The 17,981-nt window shown below is 37.7% G+C and overlaps 1 protein-coding gene across 2 annotated transcripts in view; it reads left to right on the top strand.

The window, feature by feature from the left end:
• The window catches only part of oxsr1b (oxidative stress responsive kinase 1b), a 62,280-nt gene that overhangs the window by 29,905 nt on the left and 14,394 nt on the right, over nt 1–17,981 (top strand). For both annotated transcript variants that reach the window (XM_073864065.1, XM_073864066.1), the window contains exons 3-4: nt 2,594–2,702; nt 14,789–14,930. In XM_073864065.1, the coding sequence (XP_073720166.1) occupies nt 2,594–2,702; nt 14,789–14,930 (251 nt within the window). The remainder of the gene's footprint in view (nt 1–2,593; nt 2,703–14,788; nt 14,931–17,981) is intronic.

Genomic DNA, 17,981 nt, shown 5'->3' with positions numbered 1-17,981 from the left:
CCTTCTCACTCTCATAATGGGAGAGGGAGGGTGTTACTGCGCCGAGTCGAAGTACTCCCAAAAGTGCTATTACGCCATAAAATATAGTTCCTCTTTTAAATCCGCGTAGAAAAGCAAAAAGAGACAAATAGCTCTAAAAATAATAATATATTTAATTTATTGTGTTATGATTCATTTAATTTGATTTTTGTACATAATGCTAATTTCAGACCTTATTAATGTACAACTTTGTTCTTTTTTGTAAATGTTTGCAATTTCTTTATTGTTTATTAGATTTTTCCCACCTGCTTTTTGCTGATCCGAAAAATAATCTAATCTGTGCCTCAAAAACTGTAATGTGATAGCCATAAATGCAATTGTACTAATACTTGGCATAATAATTTCTTTCGGTGTTACGGTTTCGGTTTTTTGGCCTTGGTTTCCTTTTTTCCGTTTCGGCCAAGAATTTTCATTTCAGTGCATCCCTAATATTTGTCCTGTGGCGGCTACCATATGCGTTTTAGAATTGAGGGGTGAGCTGTTGGCTACAATTTGCAAACTCAACACTATATGCGCTTAAATTTACACACACCACCTTTAACTTCAACACACATACAGACATTTTGCCACTTTTTTATCCTTAATTTATGTATTGCCTGTAAATGACTCGAATGATTGCTGCCCTGACGGTCTGGTAAAGCAATCATTTGTATGAGAAATCATTTGTACTGTATACGTGTCTGTGCTTGAAGATGTTTTGGAAGCTGCATGGAGACGCGCGTGTGTGGGCAAGATGATGCGGTCTGTCTCGCGCGTGTCCGGACAGACCTTCATTGTTTGCATCTGTCCTAGACCCTGACCATAAACATCTCTCTTTTTTTTTTAAATGGCCACTGTGGTAGACAAAAAAGAGACAATCCGCTTTTTGGATATTAATCCTCTGGATTGATCACGTGCTCTTTGATTATGTAATGTTGTGTGAAAAATGTTATGTATGAATCCTGGTTCTCTTGTTGAACTGTTGCTGCAGTTTGCACGTTCAAATTAAATAAAATTGGTCACGGATCGGTATTAAAATCTTATCGGTAAACGGTTCATGTTTGGTTAACAAGCTGCAGGTTGTCGGTCAGGAAAATGAACTGAACATCTTTCATGCCAATAGTTTGTCATGTCTCTTTTTAAATATGCTGGCCCTTTAAATTGAAATGCATTTTGATTGACTGTCTTAAAAGAATGCTCTGAATATGTTCAAAGAACTATACTTTTTTTCTGTATCTCTATTGATATGGTTGTGGTGTGTGAATGGTGCTATTCTCCTAAATTTTAACTGCATAGTTATCGTCTTTGGTGTGAATGGGCCTTTAGACCGGGGCTGTCAGCTAAACGAAACTGGCATTTATTGCACTGTAATGTCAAATGCCAGAGTGATGGATCTGCCACACCATCATTATCTCAGCTGTCAATCTCGAGCTGAAATAGTTTTGTGTGCAAGTTCTCCCTCAGCTTAAAAAAAGACAAATAAACAGGGATGAATCTATTTACTCGTGCACATTGACAGTAACATGCACCTATTTATTTATTTATACACCTTGCTTATTTGGAAAAGGCAATGTGGTAGTTTAAGAAAAGCTCCATGGTGTTTATTGCACTGGATGGATGTTATTTATTTTTACTGTTTGTACGTTTGTGGTTGGTGGCAGATGTTTGACGAACTAGAAGTGCTGCTTATATGCTTGAACTAAGAAAAACTACTATTCCACCTAAAGTACATAAATACTGGACGTGTAGGTTTGCCAGCTGTGCAACTGAGCCAGGCCTGTTTAAACATTAATCCAGGTCTGGAATGCTAAGGCACCTCGGTTATTCAGCCAAGCCATGAGGCCTAGTGCATTCTGGACCACATACTATGCTATTGTATTTACTTGGTTGTGTACAGGATATGCCCAATGGAGTAACAGTTTATACGAGAATATACTGATTTATGGGCTTTTATTATGGGACGCGCAGTCATGAGTGTCTACAGTAGTACATTTTCAATCGGAGACAAAAAGCGGAGGAAACGCGGATGGTTTCACAGGAGTAGCAGAGGCGGTCTGCATATCCAAATTTCTGCCACTTCTACGGCTCTTCGTGGCAAGTGCCGCTTAATTTATTAAATATTTTATCGTTTCATGAGCGGCAGCCGCGTAGGCTTTAACTAATCATTGAACAGATTGTTACCAACCAATCATAGAACATTTAACACTACGAGAAAAGTGGCAGCCATGTGGCAGTTCCACTGCTTGTCACGTACTCTACTTGCCACGCTTTTTATGCTTTAAATGCAGATTCACACTTTCTTAAGGAAACTAATGTTTTTTCAGGTGCTCCTTTGTAGCCCAGTGGTGGATCTTTGCGTCAGCAGTGCAAAAGGTCATAGGATCGAACCCAGGGAACACACATACAGTACTACACAAAAATGTATGCCTTGTAATGCACTGTATGTCACTTTCAATTAAAGCATCTGCCAAATGCATCAATATAAATGTAAGGTTGGGCTTGAACTCCTCAAATCAGGTCAAATTGAGTTTCCCTTCATGAAAGTGATGCTTACCATCTTCCTCTCTCTCTCCTGAAAGAGATCCAGGCAATGAGCCAGTGTCACCATCCCAACATTGTGTCGTACTACACCTCCTTTGTGGTAAAGGATGAGCTGTGGTTGGTAATGAAGTTGCTTAGTGGTGGTAAGTCTTATCCACGTTTCCTCTTTCAGTTATGTTTCTAGATCATGCAACATTCATTCATCTATCAAACACAACAATACTTGAAGCTGTTTTGTATTGTTTTGATGGTATCTGTTGGTAATGGCGATTTGTATGAAGTGTATGCACATCTATTATTTATGTTTCAGTTTTGAGCCACTTGTTAGGATCTCTAAAGACTTGTTAGAAGGATAATGCGGTCTGCCATTGGCTCTCCTATGGAGTTAATCACAACCCATTGTTAATTACAGAAGGCAGACCCATTACCACTGCAACAGGCAAATGGAGAGACTTGCAGGAATGGTATTGTGTTAAGAAGAATGCTTGCAGCATTTTCTGATGATCTTGTTAATCTGGCTTTTGAAGAATTTTTCTTGAGACATGCAAGCATAGCTTTGTCCTGATGCACTGCAATCTGCAACCGTTTATAATTTTGTTTTCTTTCAGGAGCAGTATTTTTTTCCGGCCAGGATTAGTTTGAATTTTTTTGTATGTATCTGTTTAAAGGGACGCTCCACATTTAAAAAAAAAAAACATGTTTATTTTCCAGCTCCCCTAGAGTTAAACATTAGATTTTTACAGTTTTGGAATCCATTCAGCTGATCTACGGGCCTGGCGGTACTACTTTTAGCATAGCTTAGCATAATCCATTGAATCTAATTAGACCATTAGCATCACGCTAAAAAAAACCCAAAGAGTTTTGATATTTTTCCTATTTAAAACTTGACTCTTACATTGTGTACTACATTGTGTACTGTGTAAGACTGACGGAAAATTCAAAGTTTTCTAGGCAGATATGGCTAAGACTATACTCTCATTTTGGCGTAATGATCAAGGACTTTGATTCTGTAACATGGCTGCAGAAGGCGTAGTGATATTAGTATTTTTACCAGGGGACTATATTCATGCACTGCGTAATATCATTGCGAATGTTTCACTTCAGAAGACATGAGGGGAGTCCTCGACTAAGGATTTACATATCAGAATTGTCGAATATTTCTATAGTCGACCGATAGTCGAATCATCTATGTGTGTGTGCATGGGTTGGGAGGGGGCCAGACCACGTACAAATGGGTAACTTTTCTTTCACAAGCAGCACACATAAACAACTTTCTGATAAAGTGACCAAAACTGTCTTTCAAGTGATGAACGTAGACAAAACTGACGATGCATTTATCTTTTTTTTTTAAGGTAAAATGTAAGGCAACATAAACATTTGTTAAATCATTCCTTATAACAATTTAAAGCCACAATCTACAGAACATCACACAAAGATATAACAAAAAACATTTTGATAACTAAACTTAAAGAAATAACAAATGTGATCCTGCCTTGGAAACCCCAGCTACAATTAAGCGATTTTATTTAATTTGGAGATTTAGTGCGTCAAAGCATGACCAAAACAAAGAAACGACAAATGAGATATAATTTGTGATTGTTACTGTAAATGATAAAAACTAAGCTTTATATACAATTCATTAAACGTTAATTTATAACAAGAAAAACACTGAAATTAATGATTTTATAGACACTACGCGTTATTATTTAGCATAGAAATACCAGCTTGCTTACTTTGACTTTGTATTCACTTTAGGTACAGAAACACCTGAGGATTCTTGTATTATTTATTTCAGGAATCTCTTTTCTATCATTTGAAAGTGAACACCAACCATAATATTAAATCACAAGAAAGACAGTCCTGTCATGCATAAATATAGTTTCGGTGCAGATATTTTCCGTGTAATCACAGAAATTTAAAGAGACGGCTTATCTGTTTTGTAGTTTAAATTTTGACAAGATAACCACCCTGTTTTAAATACATTTTAAAACATATACCCGTCAAAAAACATCCCTTTTTTAATGTTTAGTTTGATGAACTCCTAAATATGAGACGCAGAGCACCTAGCGCGTTCGGCTGAATTGCATGCGCAAGCATGGCCAGCAAGCAATAACGCAACATCGATACAACAAAAAGCAATCCAAAATTTACAGACTTAAATTAGATCAGAATTAATGTTTATAATAAATAAAAAAAAATTATAAAATAAGGTCAGAAGTAACAAGTTGCTGAACAAATATGTGCAAAATGTCTGACGTGCACGGAAACAAAACACAAGCCAAATAGATAAATCAGATAACCCAGAGTGATTTATAAATAAAATAAATAAATAAAGAAATTGTTAAAAGAACGACAGTATAGCCAGAATTGCCAGCTTTGTCTGTTTTAAATGTAGAAACAAAGAGGCAATGGTTTATTAACATGGAAACCTCTTATGGACATGTAGCCCCGTCACAGGTTGTTGGATTTATTAACGCATTTTAAAAATATTAATTGAAAGCTGCTACTTCACATATTATTTGCATAGCATTATCATAATATGCTGTATATTAATATATTGAGAGAAAACTGTTTGTGAAATCAGATAATGTACACCCATATACGGCCAAAATTGAATGATCCTCATTTCATAACACATCTGCGACGATTCGACAGTGAGATTGGTAGTTAAATCAGGCTTCTCCTATCGATGCATCGAATCTTCGACTATTCAGGGTCACCCAGAGAAGACATAGTAACCTGCTGCAGTAATTTAGATTATATTAACGATTGATGGTTGTGCTTTTCGGAGCTTGCAATGTTGACCCCCATATAAGAAAATCAAATGAGGGGAATTTAAATTTATTTGTTTGTGTTCAACTAAAGAAAGAAGTCATGCATCTGGTATGGCTTTTAAAATTGTCTGTATTCGGACCGTAGTAGATCAAGTTGCTGAGTTTCAGTGCATCTTTATATTTCTACGTTTCCAATTTCATTGTATCCTCCAGCTCCCGTAGTGCTCTTCTCCTCCCAGGCTCCATTGTGTGAGGTTACTGCTGAGAGATTGATGATATGTTTCAGGCCACCGTGTAATGTTTAGTCCCAGATGCAGCGCAGTCTCTCACTGCAGCAGGAGATTATAGCCTTACTCGAGTTGCCACAGACACACAGTCTTACGTACCCGAGCGCAGAGCTGAAATCTCTGTCGGGATAATCACTGTTCATTTTACGCTCATTATGTGCCGTCTCCCTCTTTCTTATACGTCTGCCAACCGTAGATGTCCAGATGGCACGCTGCCCATCTCAAATATGAAGCACGGACAATGCCAGATGAGTGTGTCCTTTATTTTTGAGCTAGGCAGCAGTCTCACAGCTGGACCGTTAGCATCATGTCTTTAGTAGAAAGAAATGGAGCATAATCAAAGGTTAAAGGTTTGGGTAGGTTGCATGGGCCAGCAGCGATTCTCTGGAGGTAAATGCCAGCAGGACGTGTACTTGTAGTACCTTTAGCCAGTCATGATGACAGATTCAGCTAGATCAGTCACATTGCATTTATGTATCAGGTGATTGGTTAAAGCCATTTGGTTGGTAGTGACTGGACTCTGTCCATGAAATGTGCCCTTTACGTCTTGGGACTGTCCCATCTTGACAGTTACGCATGTTATTCCCTTTGACAGCTGTCGGATGCAATGACAACAGGAATGTGGTCCTACGTGAGGGCGCTTGGTAGTATTCCATACTTTTACCACAGGATGTATGTCCAGGAAACAACATTCATAGCTGAAATTTTTGGGTTTTACTGTGGAATTGGTATTTCAAAACAGTGGGTTGACGTATATACAGAAGAAATATTTTAAAATCTAATTTACTGTTCATATCGACATAAACAATATTATCGACATTATCTATGCAACTGTCGGTGGGCAGGACTGCATTATGTTACTATATTGGGAAACATACAGAGCTGAGATATTTGAAACAAAGCTTTGCTTTACTATCCCATGCAGTAAAAAGCCCATAAATATGATAAAAGAATAGTACATCTTTGTTACTTTATTGGCTCTGTAGCATTATACAGAAGAGAGCAAGCGTCTCACTCCAGTCTGTTTGTTAAGTACAAAGGTATGCGAGATAGCACCGCTCAATAACTTCATTAATCCAAAACACAAATGAGATTGTTCATTCTCTGGCCTTTGAACGGCACTTATGAGCTATTTGGAAACTTTAGCAAACAAATTGTTTGCTTTTACTTGCATGCTACAATTAAAAGGAAATGCCGTGCATCCAAGACTTGACAAATTTTAATTAAATCGCGTTTTTTCAACAACTTTGGTGCAATGCTCTACCGTTTGAGCTACTATCGCTGTCTCAGATTAGATAAAGTTTTAAAAACCTAAGCATATGATCATACTACAGTGCTAAAAAAATGACACTTAATCTGATTTGAAGCATTAAAGTGAATGCACTGATGTGTAAAATTCAGTAAAGTTGGCATCAGGGTTCCCACGGGTCCTTGAAATCCTTGAAAGTTTGTGAATCTGGGTAAAAAATTGGGAAGGTTTTGAAAATATACATACATCGATACAGGTCATTGAAAGTGCTTGAATCTATTATATGCAAGAAGTGTAGTGTAGGATAGTATCATAAAAATTCTAGACTTTAAGCACAATTGCTGAACTGTTTGCTTTAAATCCTTATGGGTGATTCTCACGAAAACTTGGTTTTAAAAATGTCAAGCATGAAAATGTAAAAATTGCTTAAATTTACTTTTTTTCCCACCAAACATTGAAAAACAAAGTCTGGAGTAAATGGGAACATTAATTTAAAAACTTTTACTTATCATTTAACACTTTTTGTAACATAATTTAAAAAATTTGTCCTAAAAAATCTCATTACCGCAACAGTCAGAAAACATCAAAACTGACATATTTTCAAAATGACATGACAAACCTGAAAGAACATAATTTGGAGATTCTGCACATGGATTTAAAATCAAAGTATTATGCTTCTATTAATTAAATTAACATTTAATAAGCATCTGTTGCGGTAATGATAATCAATGTTGTGTAAGCATTCTGACAAGACAATATTTCAAATTAACTGTAAAAAAAATGATCTTACCTGGTAGCCATCTTGAAGTAACTGGTCCATGTGCTTGGTCACTCAAAATCAAACTTCATTAAAATTCTGTATGTGTGCTTAAACTGTTCTCAAAAAGTGTTGCGGAGGATGAGAACATCAGGCATGGACACATCATTTTCCTAATTTTTCTTCATTATTATTATACATGAATATTCAGTAAATATTTTTTTCTGTCATCTGAAGTAGTCTAGCAAAACATCCACTTATTTTTTTTTCTTAATATTTTTGTGTCAATAGGATTAAATTACAACATAACGCATGTTCAAACACAGCCGGACACATTGCGGTAATGAGAATTTCAGCAGAAAATGAGATAAAATTTACAATTATAAATTCTTATGTTGAAATCACACATTGTGCAAAGTAGAACACAGTATTGTGTAAATTCTGATGCTTTTTAATGTTACTATATTACACATTTTAAAGCTAAAATCATTAGTGCCGTGGTGTTTCAATGGTTTCGTGAGAATTACCCTTATATATTCTGTATGTGAATGTTGATTCATACCAAAATGCTTTTTTGCATAGTTATGTTTGACATGAAAACGTCTCGGGTTACATATGTAACTGTTGTTCCCTGAGAAGGGAACGAGACGCTGCGTCTCCCTTGCCATACTTCCTGCATCCCTGTAACGCCGTCTTTGGCAATATTTCAGATAGCGATATACTTCCTGGCTCCCGCATCACCCTGTCTTTGTCGTTAAGCCTCACCATTGGTTGAATTTGATATACACATTCAGACGCACTTATCCCTGGAGGCGTCCCCAAAGTCTCACTGCAGTGACGCAGCGCAAGTTCCCTCAAAAGAGAACTGTAACAATGTATCTTAAAAGGTAACAGGGTGTAACCTTACTCTCACTGGAAATGTGTCCCCACATTTAGTCCTTGAATTGGGGGTATTGGACCTGATAAGTCCTTGAAAGGTCCTTGAAGTTAACTAAGGTGTGGGAACCCTGTTGCATGAAACGTGAACATCTTTATTTACTAATTGTGATTTATATCCAACACTTCTGAAATAAGAAAAAAATGTGGAGTGGGACATGATTTTGTTTATCGGGAACTGACTGGATCATTGTAATTTGGGCTTTGTGAACAAAACACGAAGACGGTCTACTGCAGTGAGTCCCCAATAGCCCCGCCCTCGCACCATAAGTCGTGACAGGAAGAGATGAGAATTTGTTACTTCGAGTAATTTAAATTTAAGCTCTATTATTTGTTTTTAATAAAGCTTTTTTTAAAAACATCTGTTTTTCTGTCTGTTGGGGATGTTTTGAATATGGCTTTGTGCCTATAGGCAGAACTCATTTGTAGACAACAGATGCTTCCTATCTTCCCTTCAATCCCTTCAGCCCTCCACCCTTATTTTCTTGGAGCAGCTTCTCCCTCGCCGGCAGCCCCCGTATGGCTCCGTGCCCTTTGGCACAGTGGGCACGAAATGGCTTGTTTTATGCACGCCAACGCAGGGTCCCTAGAAAGCCAACCGTATCAGATAGTCAGACAATATTTAGTCAATGACTCAATTTACCTATTGTGGAATTTTAGTTGGAATGGGCACTGGGGAGACATTTGGCGTCTCCTCGAGGTGTCATGAGAGAATACTGAGAATGCTTTTGCTCCACATCATCATGGTTAAAGTTACTTTCAAGGGCGTTTGGAAAGAATTTGGCTCATGTGAACAACACATAAATCGATTTGACTTGAATGCAGTGAAGTGCATGGGTTTGCACCAACGTCAGAGCTCCGTACAGAGCTTTACCTGATTTAGGACAACCAACATTGCTGACGCTTGAGATAAGACATCGATCCAATATATTGGAACTGTAAAGAATTTTATTTTTTTGATACGTTTTGACAAATGAGAGAGTGACAGACATTAGTTAAAAAAATGTTTTATTGTAAGCAAAAGCATTAAATTAATTTTGTTTTTAGGTCAACTGTTACTTGAAGTTATTATTCCTAGAGCCTGGGTTATTAATGGGAGTTGTTGGAAATTACTAGAGTTTTAATGCTCCCTCTCTGTTTGACGTTAGGCATTTTTGCTGTTTTTTTCTCTGCCCCACCCATCAGCCTTGCAACAGTTTGTAAAGTAACAGCGGCATTTGCACGTCTCTCTGTTTTTATAGAATAGCCTTAGACGGAGACTGCTTGGAGGTTGTTGCCATTTTTAATCCATGCAAAAAATAGGAAACACATAAGGCCTTTTTCTATTTCTTAGAAGCACTTTTACCATGAACTCGGGTGTGGGTCTGATAAACTATCTTGATTTCCAGGTTGTGGTCTTTGACGTTTTCCTGATGACTCATGCTGAAGTTTGAAAATGCAGAAGTGTTAGCGAGCTGAATGATAATGCTTAATAAATCTATTTAAATATCTCTCCCTTTTGATAATATTTAATATGTCTTGATATTTAGTTGCTTTAAAATGGCATAAAAGAGTTTTTCTTGTTTGTTTTTTCTTCAGGCAGTGAAACAAGCATTTCATGTCATACCAGATAGTTTTGTAATAGTAATGATGTAGTGTAGGTCTGGTTGATATAAATAATATTAGATATTATTAAGATAATTAAAAAAAACATGAATATTGATAAAAAAAATTAAGATGTAATTTGGACTATATCATAAAAATTTTAATTTTCTTTGTTCAGTCGACAAGAAATTGTCTCTTTGAGGAAAACATTCCAGGATTTTTCTCATTTTAATGGATTTTAATGGACCCCAACACTTAACAATTTTAATGCAGTTTAAAATTGCAGTTTCAAAGGACTCTAAACGATCTCAATTGAGGCATAAGGGTCTTATCTAGTGATACAATTGTCATTTTTGGCAAGAAAAATAAAAATATGCACTTTTAAACCACAACTTCTCTTCTTCCTCCGGGCGTGTGACGTGCCAACGCGACCTCACGTAATACGTCAAGAGGTCACGGATGACGTATGCGAAACTCCGCCTCAGTGTTTACAAGTGTGGAGAAAGAGGACTGTTCCGATGTTGCTGTATGTCGAATGATACTAATTAATGTCTTTGTGTTAGTTTATTATTTAAAATGGTCCGCAAATGTGTGTTCATATATTTAACACTTGACCTTTCCACAGCATTACGCAATTGCGTGAGGTCGCGCTGGCTTGTCACACAGCCAGAGGAGGACGAGAGGTTGTGGTTTAAAAGTGCATATTTGTTGTTTTTCTTACCAAAAATGACACTCGATAGAAAAGACCCTTATGCCTCGTTTGAGATCGTTTAGAGTCCTTTGAAACTGCAATTTTAAACTGCATTAAAACTGTTAAGTGTTGGGGTCCATTAAAGTCCATTAAAATAAGAAAAATTCTGGAATGTTTTCCTCAAAAAACACAATTTCTTCTCGACTGAACAAAGAAAGACATCAACATTTTGGATGACATGGTGGTGAGTAAATTATCTGGATTTTTTTAAGAAAATTGACTAATCCTTTAAATTAAACTAAAATAGCTAAAAATTATTTATTTGTGTTTTTGTAAGAAATATACATCTGTCTAGCTATGCCAAACTTTATTTTGTTTGGCCTTTAAATATTGTTGTGGGCAATTGGGGGCCTTAAAGGCGGGGTGCACGATCACTGAAAGCCAATGTTGACATTTGAAATCACCTAAACAAACACGCCCGTAGCCCAATAGAATCTGGACCTTCTCTTGATAGACCTGCCACACACATACGCAATCCAGGCAATGATTAATGCTGATTGGCTACAAGTGTATTTTGGTACTCGGCCCGACTCCCTTTTCCAAAGCGTTTTTAAAAATCATGCACCCCGCCTTTAAAGTGAAAAGAGAATCCCTGCAAGGGGGTACTTGATAAAATAATTAATAAATGCATAAATGTTTTGTAGATCATAACTAATCAGGAGTAATGCTTTACAGTACACTTGAACAGTACACTTGGCTTTTGTTTAATGTCCAATCTGGATTTTCCGTAAGGTCTTTCTCAAAGGAAATGTCGGTTTTCTTAGGACTGTCAAAACTTATTAAAGGGAGAAATTGCTTGATTAACTACAGTGTTGATTTTGTTTTAGTTCAAAAGTGAGTCAGTGAATAAAAGGCCATTTTTAATAATAGTAATCAAAGCTAAATGAAATCTAGTAGTCTGTGTTAAAAGGAAGATTTTTTGCCTTTTATCCCCTTGATTAAGGGGATAAAATGGGAACTTCTGTTTTAATAATAGCGTTGTGGCAGGCAGAACATAAGACCAAAATTTGACTCTTCCATGATTTACTTCTATGTAATCCCACAAGAATACAAATCTCCTCTTTTCTAAAATAAAGGACTGTTATTGACCAACAGAGATGAAAAAGAAACAAAACAGAAGAGTAGGAGCTTAGAAATTGAGCAAGAGGTTACATCTAAAAGTGATTGTGCCAATAAATATCATGCCTCTGGCCTGGCACTCTGCAGTACAAACACTCCGCTGACAGCATGCGGCAAGACCTCCTGTTCCTCTGGAGGGGTTTAATGTTTCGGGTTCAGTGACAGAGCCCGGTTATGCCAATGCAGTTAACTCGATCAGAATCCCAGGTTTCTGGGAATTCATTTTCTCCGAATGTCACTTCAGAGAGTTTGGATTACTAGAGCTGTGTGCGAGGAAGAGAAGGGTGTTTTGTTGGTGGTATAATTTGTCCCTCAGAGAGACTACTTTAAGGTTTTACATGGATAAATAGGAACTACATATGTTTCTGGGATGGCTGTGTGAACAGACCGTCTTTGTCTAGCTGAGGTCTGTCTAAAATTAGGATTTTCGGAGTGATTCCAGACCAGCAGTCTTTTTAGCGTATCTGGGTTTACAATGTTCACATCATCTCACTCTGGAGAGTTTGTCTGTCTGAACTGTACTGTGTGCTTTCAAGAGGTGCTGGCTGCTCTCCAAAGCTCAAGGCCTAACTGCTTATTAAGATACTGATTGAAGAATCCATACACGATTTGTTGTATATGCCTTAATTAAATCATGTCATGATTTTAAGATGTCATGGGAAAATATTGATTTTGTTTGTGTCCATGCTCTCACGATATTGATTTTTTTTGCAGTATCACTTAATTAAATTAGGTTGTGTGTGTATTTATATGCCTGCCTGTCTGTCCATCCATCTATACTGTCTATCTGTTCATCAGTCAGTCAGTCAGTCAGTCCATCTTTCTGTCCATCTCATCTTTACTGTCTATCTGTTCGTCTGTCAGTCCGTCCATCTTTATGTCCAACTTATCTGTCTTGTTGTCTATATGTCTGTCTGTCTGCCTTTCTGCAGTGAAGTATTTGTCTGTCTGTCTTTCTCTCATTCTATCTTACTGTATATCTATCCATTTGTCTGTCTGTCTGTCTACAGTATATGTCTGTCTGTCCATATATCTTACTATATATCTATACATTTGTCTATCTATCCATTTGTCTGTCTGTCTGTCTGTCTGTCTACAGTGTCTGTCTGTCTGTCTGTCTGTCTGTCTGTCTATCTACAGTATCTGTCTGTCTGTCTGTCTAGCTACAGTATCTGTCTGTCTGTCTTTCTGTCCGTCTATCTACAGTATCTGTCTGTCTGTTTTTCTGTCCGTCTATCTACAGTATCTATCTGTCTGTCTGTCTTTCTGTCCGTCTATCTACACTACAGTATCTGTCTGTCTGTTTTTCTGTCTGTCTATCTACAGTATCTGTCTGTCTGTCTTTCTGTCTGTCTATCTACAGTATCTGTCTGTCTGTGTTTCTGTCTGTCTATCTACAGTATCTGTCTGTCTGCCTTTCTGTCCGTCTATCTACAGTATCTATCTGTCTGTCTGTCTTTCTGTCCGTCTATCTACACTACAGTATCTGTCTGTCTGTTTTTCTGTCCATCTATCTACAGTATCTATCTGTTTGTTTGTCTGTCTTTCTGTCCATCTATCCACAGTATCTGTCTGTCTGTGTTTCTGTCCATCTATCCACAGTATCTGTCTGTCTGTTTTTCTGTCCATCTATCTACAGTATTTATCTGTTTGTTTGTCTGTCTTTCTGTCCATCTATCCACAGTATCTGTCTGTCTGTCTTTCTGTCCGTCTATCTACAGTATCTGTCTGTCTGTTTTTCTGTCCATCTATCTACAGTATCTGTTTGTCTGTCTTTCTGTCCATCTATCCACAGTATCTGTCTGTCTGTCTTTCTGTCTGTCTATCTACTGTATCTGTCTGTCTGTCTTTCTGTCCGTCTATCTACCATATCTGTCTGTCTGTCTTTCTGTCCGTCTATCTACACTATCTGTCTGTCTGTCTTTCTGTCCGTCTATCTACACTATCTGTCTGTCTGTTTTTCTGTCTATCTGCAGTATTTGTTCTTCTGTCTGTTGATCCATCTTACATTTCATCTATCTTATATATATATCTCTATATGTCTGTCTGCCTGTCTGTCCATCTTTATGTCTGTCTGTCTATCTATCTACAGTATCTGTTTTTCTGTCCATCTATCTTACTATATACCTATCTATCCATTTGTCTGCCTGTCTTTCCATCTGTCTGTCTGTATGTCTTTCTTTCTTACTTTCCTTCTTTCCTTCCTTCCTTCTGCAGTATTTGTTTTTCTTTATGTCTGTCAGTCTATCTATCTGTCTATCTACAGAGTCTGTCTGTCTGTCTATTTGTCTTTTGTCTACCTGTCTCTCTATCTACAAAATATGTCTGTCTATCAGTCCATCTTTCTGTCCATCTTACTATATGGTATATCAATCTGTCTGTTTTTTTGGCCTGTACGTCTATCTATCTGTCTATCTATCATCAATCTTTCTGTTTATCATTCTATCTATCTACAGTTTCTGTATGTCTGTCTGTCAGTCCTCTTTTCTGTCAGATCTGTCTTTCTGTCTGTCTGTTCAAAATAGCACAAATTGAATGTGCATAATATAAAGTAAACAGAAATAGTTATCTGCATATATTTTCACTACTGTATTTTAGTACGTTTTAAATGAAAAGGGCATTTTTGAGTGAAGATGCAAACAAATTGTTTCTTTAGAAATTTGAATCGATTAATTGAAAAAGACAGACAGATTCACAAAAATGAACTGGGCATGTAAATCGCCTGTATGAAATCCTGTCTGCTTACAGCTCTCTGTGCTGTTTTTGTTGCAGGTTCTGTTTTGGACATAATCAAACACATCATTTCTAAGGGGGAACACAAGACCGGTGTGCTTGATGAACCTAGTATAGCTACCATGCTGAAAGAGGTTCTTCAAGGCCTCGAGTACCTTCACAAAAACGGACAAATTCACAGGTAAGACGCCTCTCCGCAAAGTCACATGGCACAGTTGTGAGAAGATGAATGCTTGTTTGTGGGCAGGAAAATGTGTGATTGAAAGCAATGGGGGGTTCTGCGGCTTTTGAATAGAATAACAAAAGATCTATTCAAGAACCAACTGGTTTTAACACAGACGTGGTCTGTTAGATCTAAATCGCAGTCAATGCATAGATAAATGATAAAATGAATGAATTACAGTTCAGAACCAACATCTGCTTGAGCTTCTAGCAGTCTGGGCTGAAACTCTACGGCCTCATCTTTTAGTTTTTCTTCATTGAAATAGTCAAATCTTAGTTTATCTAGACCAAAGTTTGTCCATCCATGATATTTATTTAAAAGCTTTAAATGAGCAGTTCATTTAATAATGACGTCCCTGATTTTCTGTATCTCCAGACTTCAACATAGAATTTCTATTTGTGACTCATTGATGGCCAATTTAAATGGTCTAAATCTTTCTCTCTTCCTTTAATAATAATTGCTTTCTTTTCACATTCCTTGTTCCCTCTACAAGCACAGGCCTGTAAAAGCAGAAAGTGTAAATAATTCACAGGCTTTTAGCCTGGTTAAGTACCCATGACTTGTGAGCTCGGCTCTGAATCTCAATGAAGGAGACCTTGTCTTCTTTACTCCCGGCTGTGCCGCCAGCATGACAGCAGGTAATTCTTGCCCTATGAGACGCTTTTGAGAGTTTTTTTTAGATGTCTGACACATGCGCTGATGCACAAACAGTTTTTGGAAGCAGGAAAGAGTTTTATCATGCATATAAACAGAGAAAATAACAGATTTTAATCTCTTGACAAGTCCAAGTTTTATTTCCAAGATTATAATTGAAATACCAATGGGTTATATTTTTTATTGCCCAAAATTTACTTGTTACATCACAGCCAATGTGAGTCCAGATTATTTTTGGCCATTCTGCCAGATTTAGTAATGTTTTTGATTTCAGGACTGTACTAGCATAGCGGTACATACGGGGCGTCAGCGGTAATGCTTGGTGGAGGGCGTGTCTTAAAGGAATAGTCCATTTTCTTAAAAGAAAAATTCAGATAATTTACTCACCACCATGTCATCCAAAATGTTGATGTCTTTCTTTGTTCAGTCGAGAAGAAATTATGTTTTTTGAGGAAAACATTCCAGGATTTTTCTCATTTTAATGGACTTTGATGGACACCAACGCTTAACACTTAACTAAACACGTAAAAGGTTTTTTTTAAGTTTCGAAGGACTCTGGACGATCCCGGACGGGGCATTGGGGTCTTGTCTAGCGAAACGATTGTCATTTTTGACAAGAAAAATAAAAAATATGCATTTTTTAACCACAACTGTTCGTCTGGGTCCGGTCCAGCGCGACCTAGCGTAAATGTGTGGTGACGTGGGGAGGTCACGTGTTACATATATAAAACGCACATTTGCGGACCATTGTAAACAATAAACTGACACAAAGACATTAATTAGTATCATTCCACATACAACAACGTCAGTACGGTCCTCTTTCTCCACACTTGTAAACACTGGGGCGGAGTTTCGCATTCGTCCTCTGTGACCTCTTGACGTCATGACGTATTGCATGAGGTCTCGCTGACGCTTTCAGGACTGGATCTGGATGGGAAGTTTGGGTTTAGAGGTGTATGTTTGTTATTTTTATTGTCAAAAATGACAATCGTTTCGCTAGATAAGACTCTTATGCCTCGTTTGGGATCGTTTATAGTCCTTTGAGACTTCGTTGAAAAGAACTGTTGCGTGTTTGGTTGAGTGTTGGGTGTTGGTGTCCGTTGGAGTCCATTGGAATGAGAAAGGTCCTGTAGTGTTTTCCTCAAAAACATAATTTCTTCTCGACTGAACAAAGAAAGACATCAACATTTTGGATGACAGGGTGGTGAGTAAATTATCTGGATTTTTCTTTTAAGAAAATGGACTATTCCTTTAAGCATGGCTCTGATGCAATCGTCATAGTGGACTGCAACACACACTTGATCTTGTATAAACATAATTGCATAAAGTTATTCACATAAGGTGATTGGTTTGGCTGACGCCTGCGTTGGCGCTTGCAAAGTCAAATTATGCAGCAAGGAACGCCAGTGATGCGACGCAGTTGGATCCACAATTTAGTTCGGCAACATGTGACATCACCGATTTAAAGTAAATAAGAAGCATATAAGACACGAATAAGAATCCAGTGTGAATGTACCGTAACTAAAACTATTGGTTTCATAGTTCCTTCAGTCCTGTGTCAGGGCTGTAATCTGTATCACACGAGAGAGAGAAGCGAAGGGAGGTGTTCGATGTTTGTATGTCCTTGCACAGCAGCGCATATTTACACGGGGAGAGCAGCTACACGATACCTTCTGCATCTCTGGAGGATGCAATTATATACTGAGGCTTAAGACTGGCATGAAGTCAGTTGTCACAAGTGAGGAAAGCGGCAACATTCTTCATCATCCTCACCACCATGAGAAGTCCAGCAGATGGGCGCGTAGAAAATATTTCTCCCTCGCAGCTCCTCTCGGAGTCTCCCGCAAACAGCGTAATTATTGGCTTAACCTTTCTCTGTTCTTGTGTAATTGGACTCAAATGGACCGTGTTGGTTCATTTTGGTGGAAGTGACCGACCAGAACTACGTCTTTATGGCTCTTACAGAGAGTTGACATCATTGCTTGGGCTGTAAGCAATATGGCTTAGATCTCATGAAACCATGCTGCTATTGTGCTGACGTTCCTCTGATTGCCTGATACCATCTGGAATTTATATGGCGATGCAATTCCATTCTGGGAAATTTTTACATATCTGACTCCTGCAATGTAATTACTAGGGCTGTGATGATCCTACTATAACTTCAATGTCCTCCAGTCTCTCTCTGCCTTCATGCATACTTGCATAACATATTGACGCCATGCTTAACCCTTGGTTAACTGCATTTATCCAAAAGTACAAAAGTAAAAATCACTCAGGGTTTATTATTAAAGGGACACTCCACTTTTTAAAAAAAATAGGGTCATTTTCCAGCTCCCCTAGAGTTAAACATTTAAT

The sequence above is a fragment of the Misgurnus anguillicaudatus genome, chromosome 25 (assembly GCF_027580225.2).
Source record: "Misgurnus anguillicaudatus chromosome 25, ASM2758022v2, whole genome shotgun sequence".
Lineage (NCBI taxonomy): Eukaryota > Metazoa > Chordata > Actinopteri > Cypriniformes > Cobitidae > Misgurnus > Misgurnus anguillicaudatus.
This window is presented reverse-complemented; position numbering and strand designations above follow the sequence as displayed.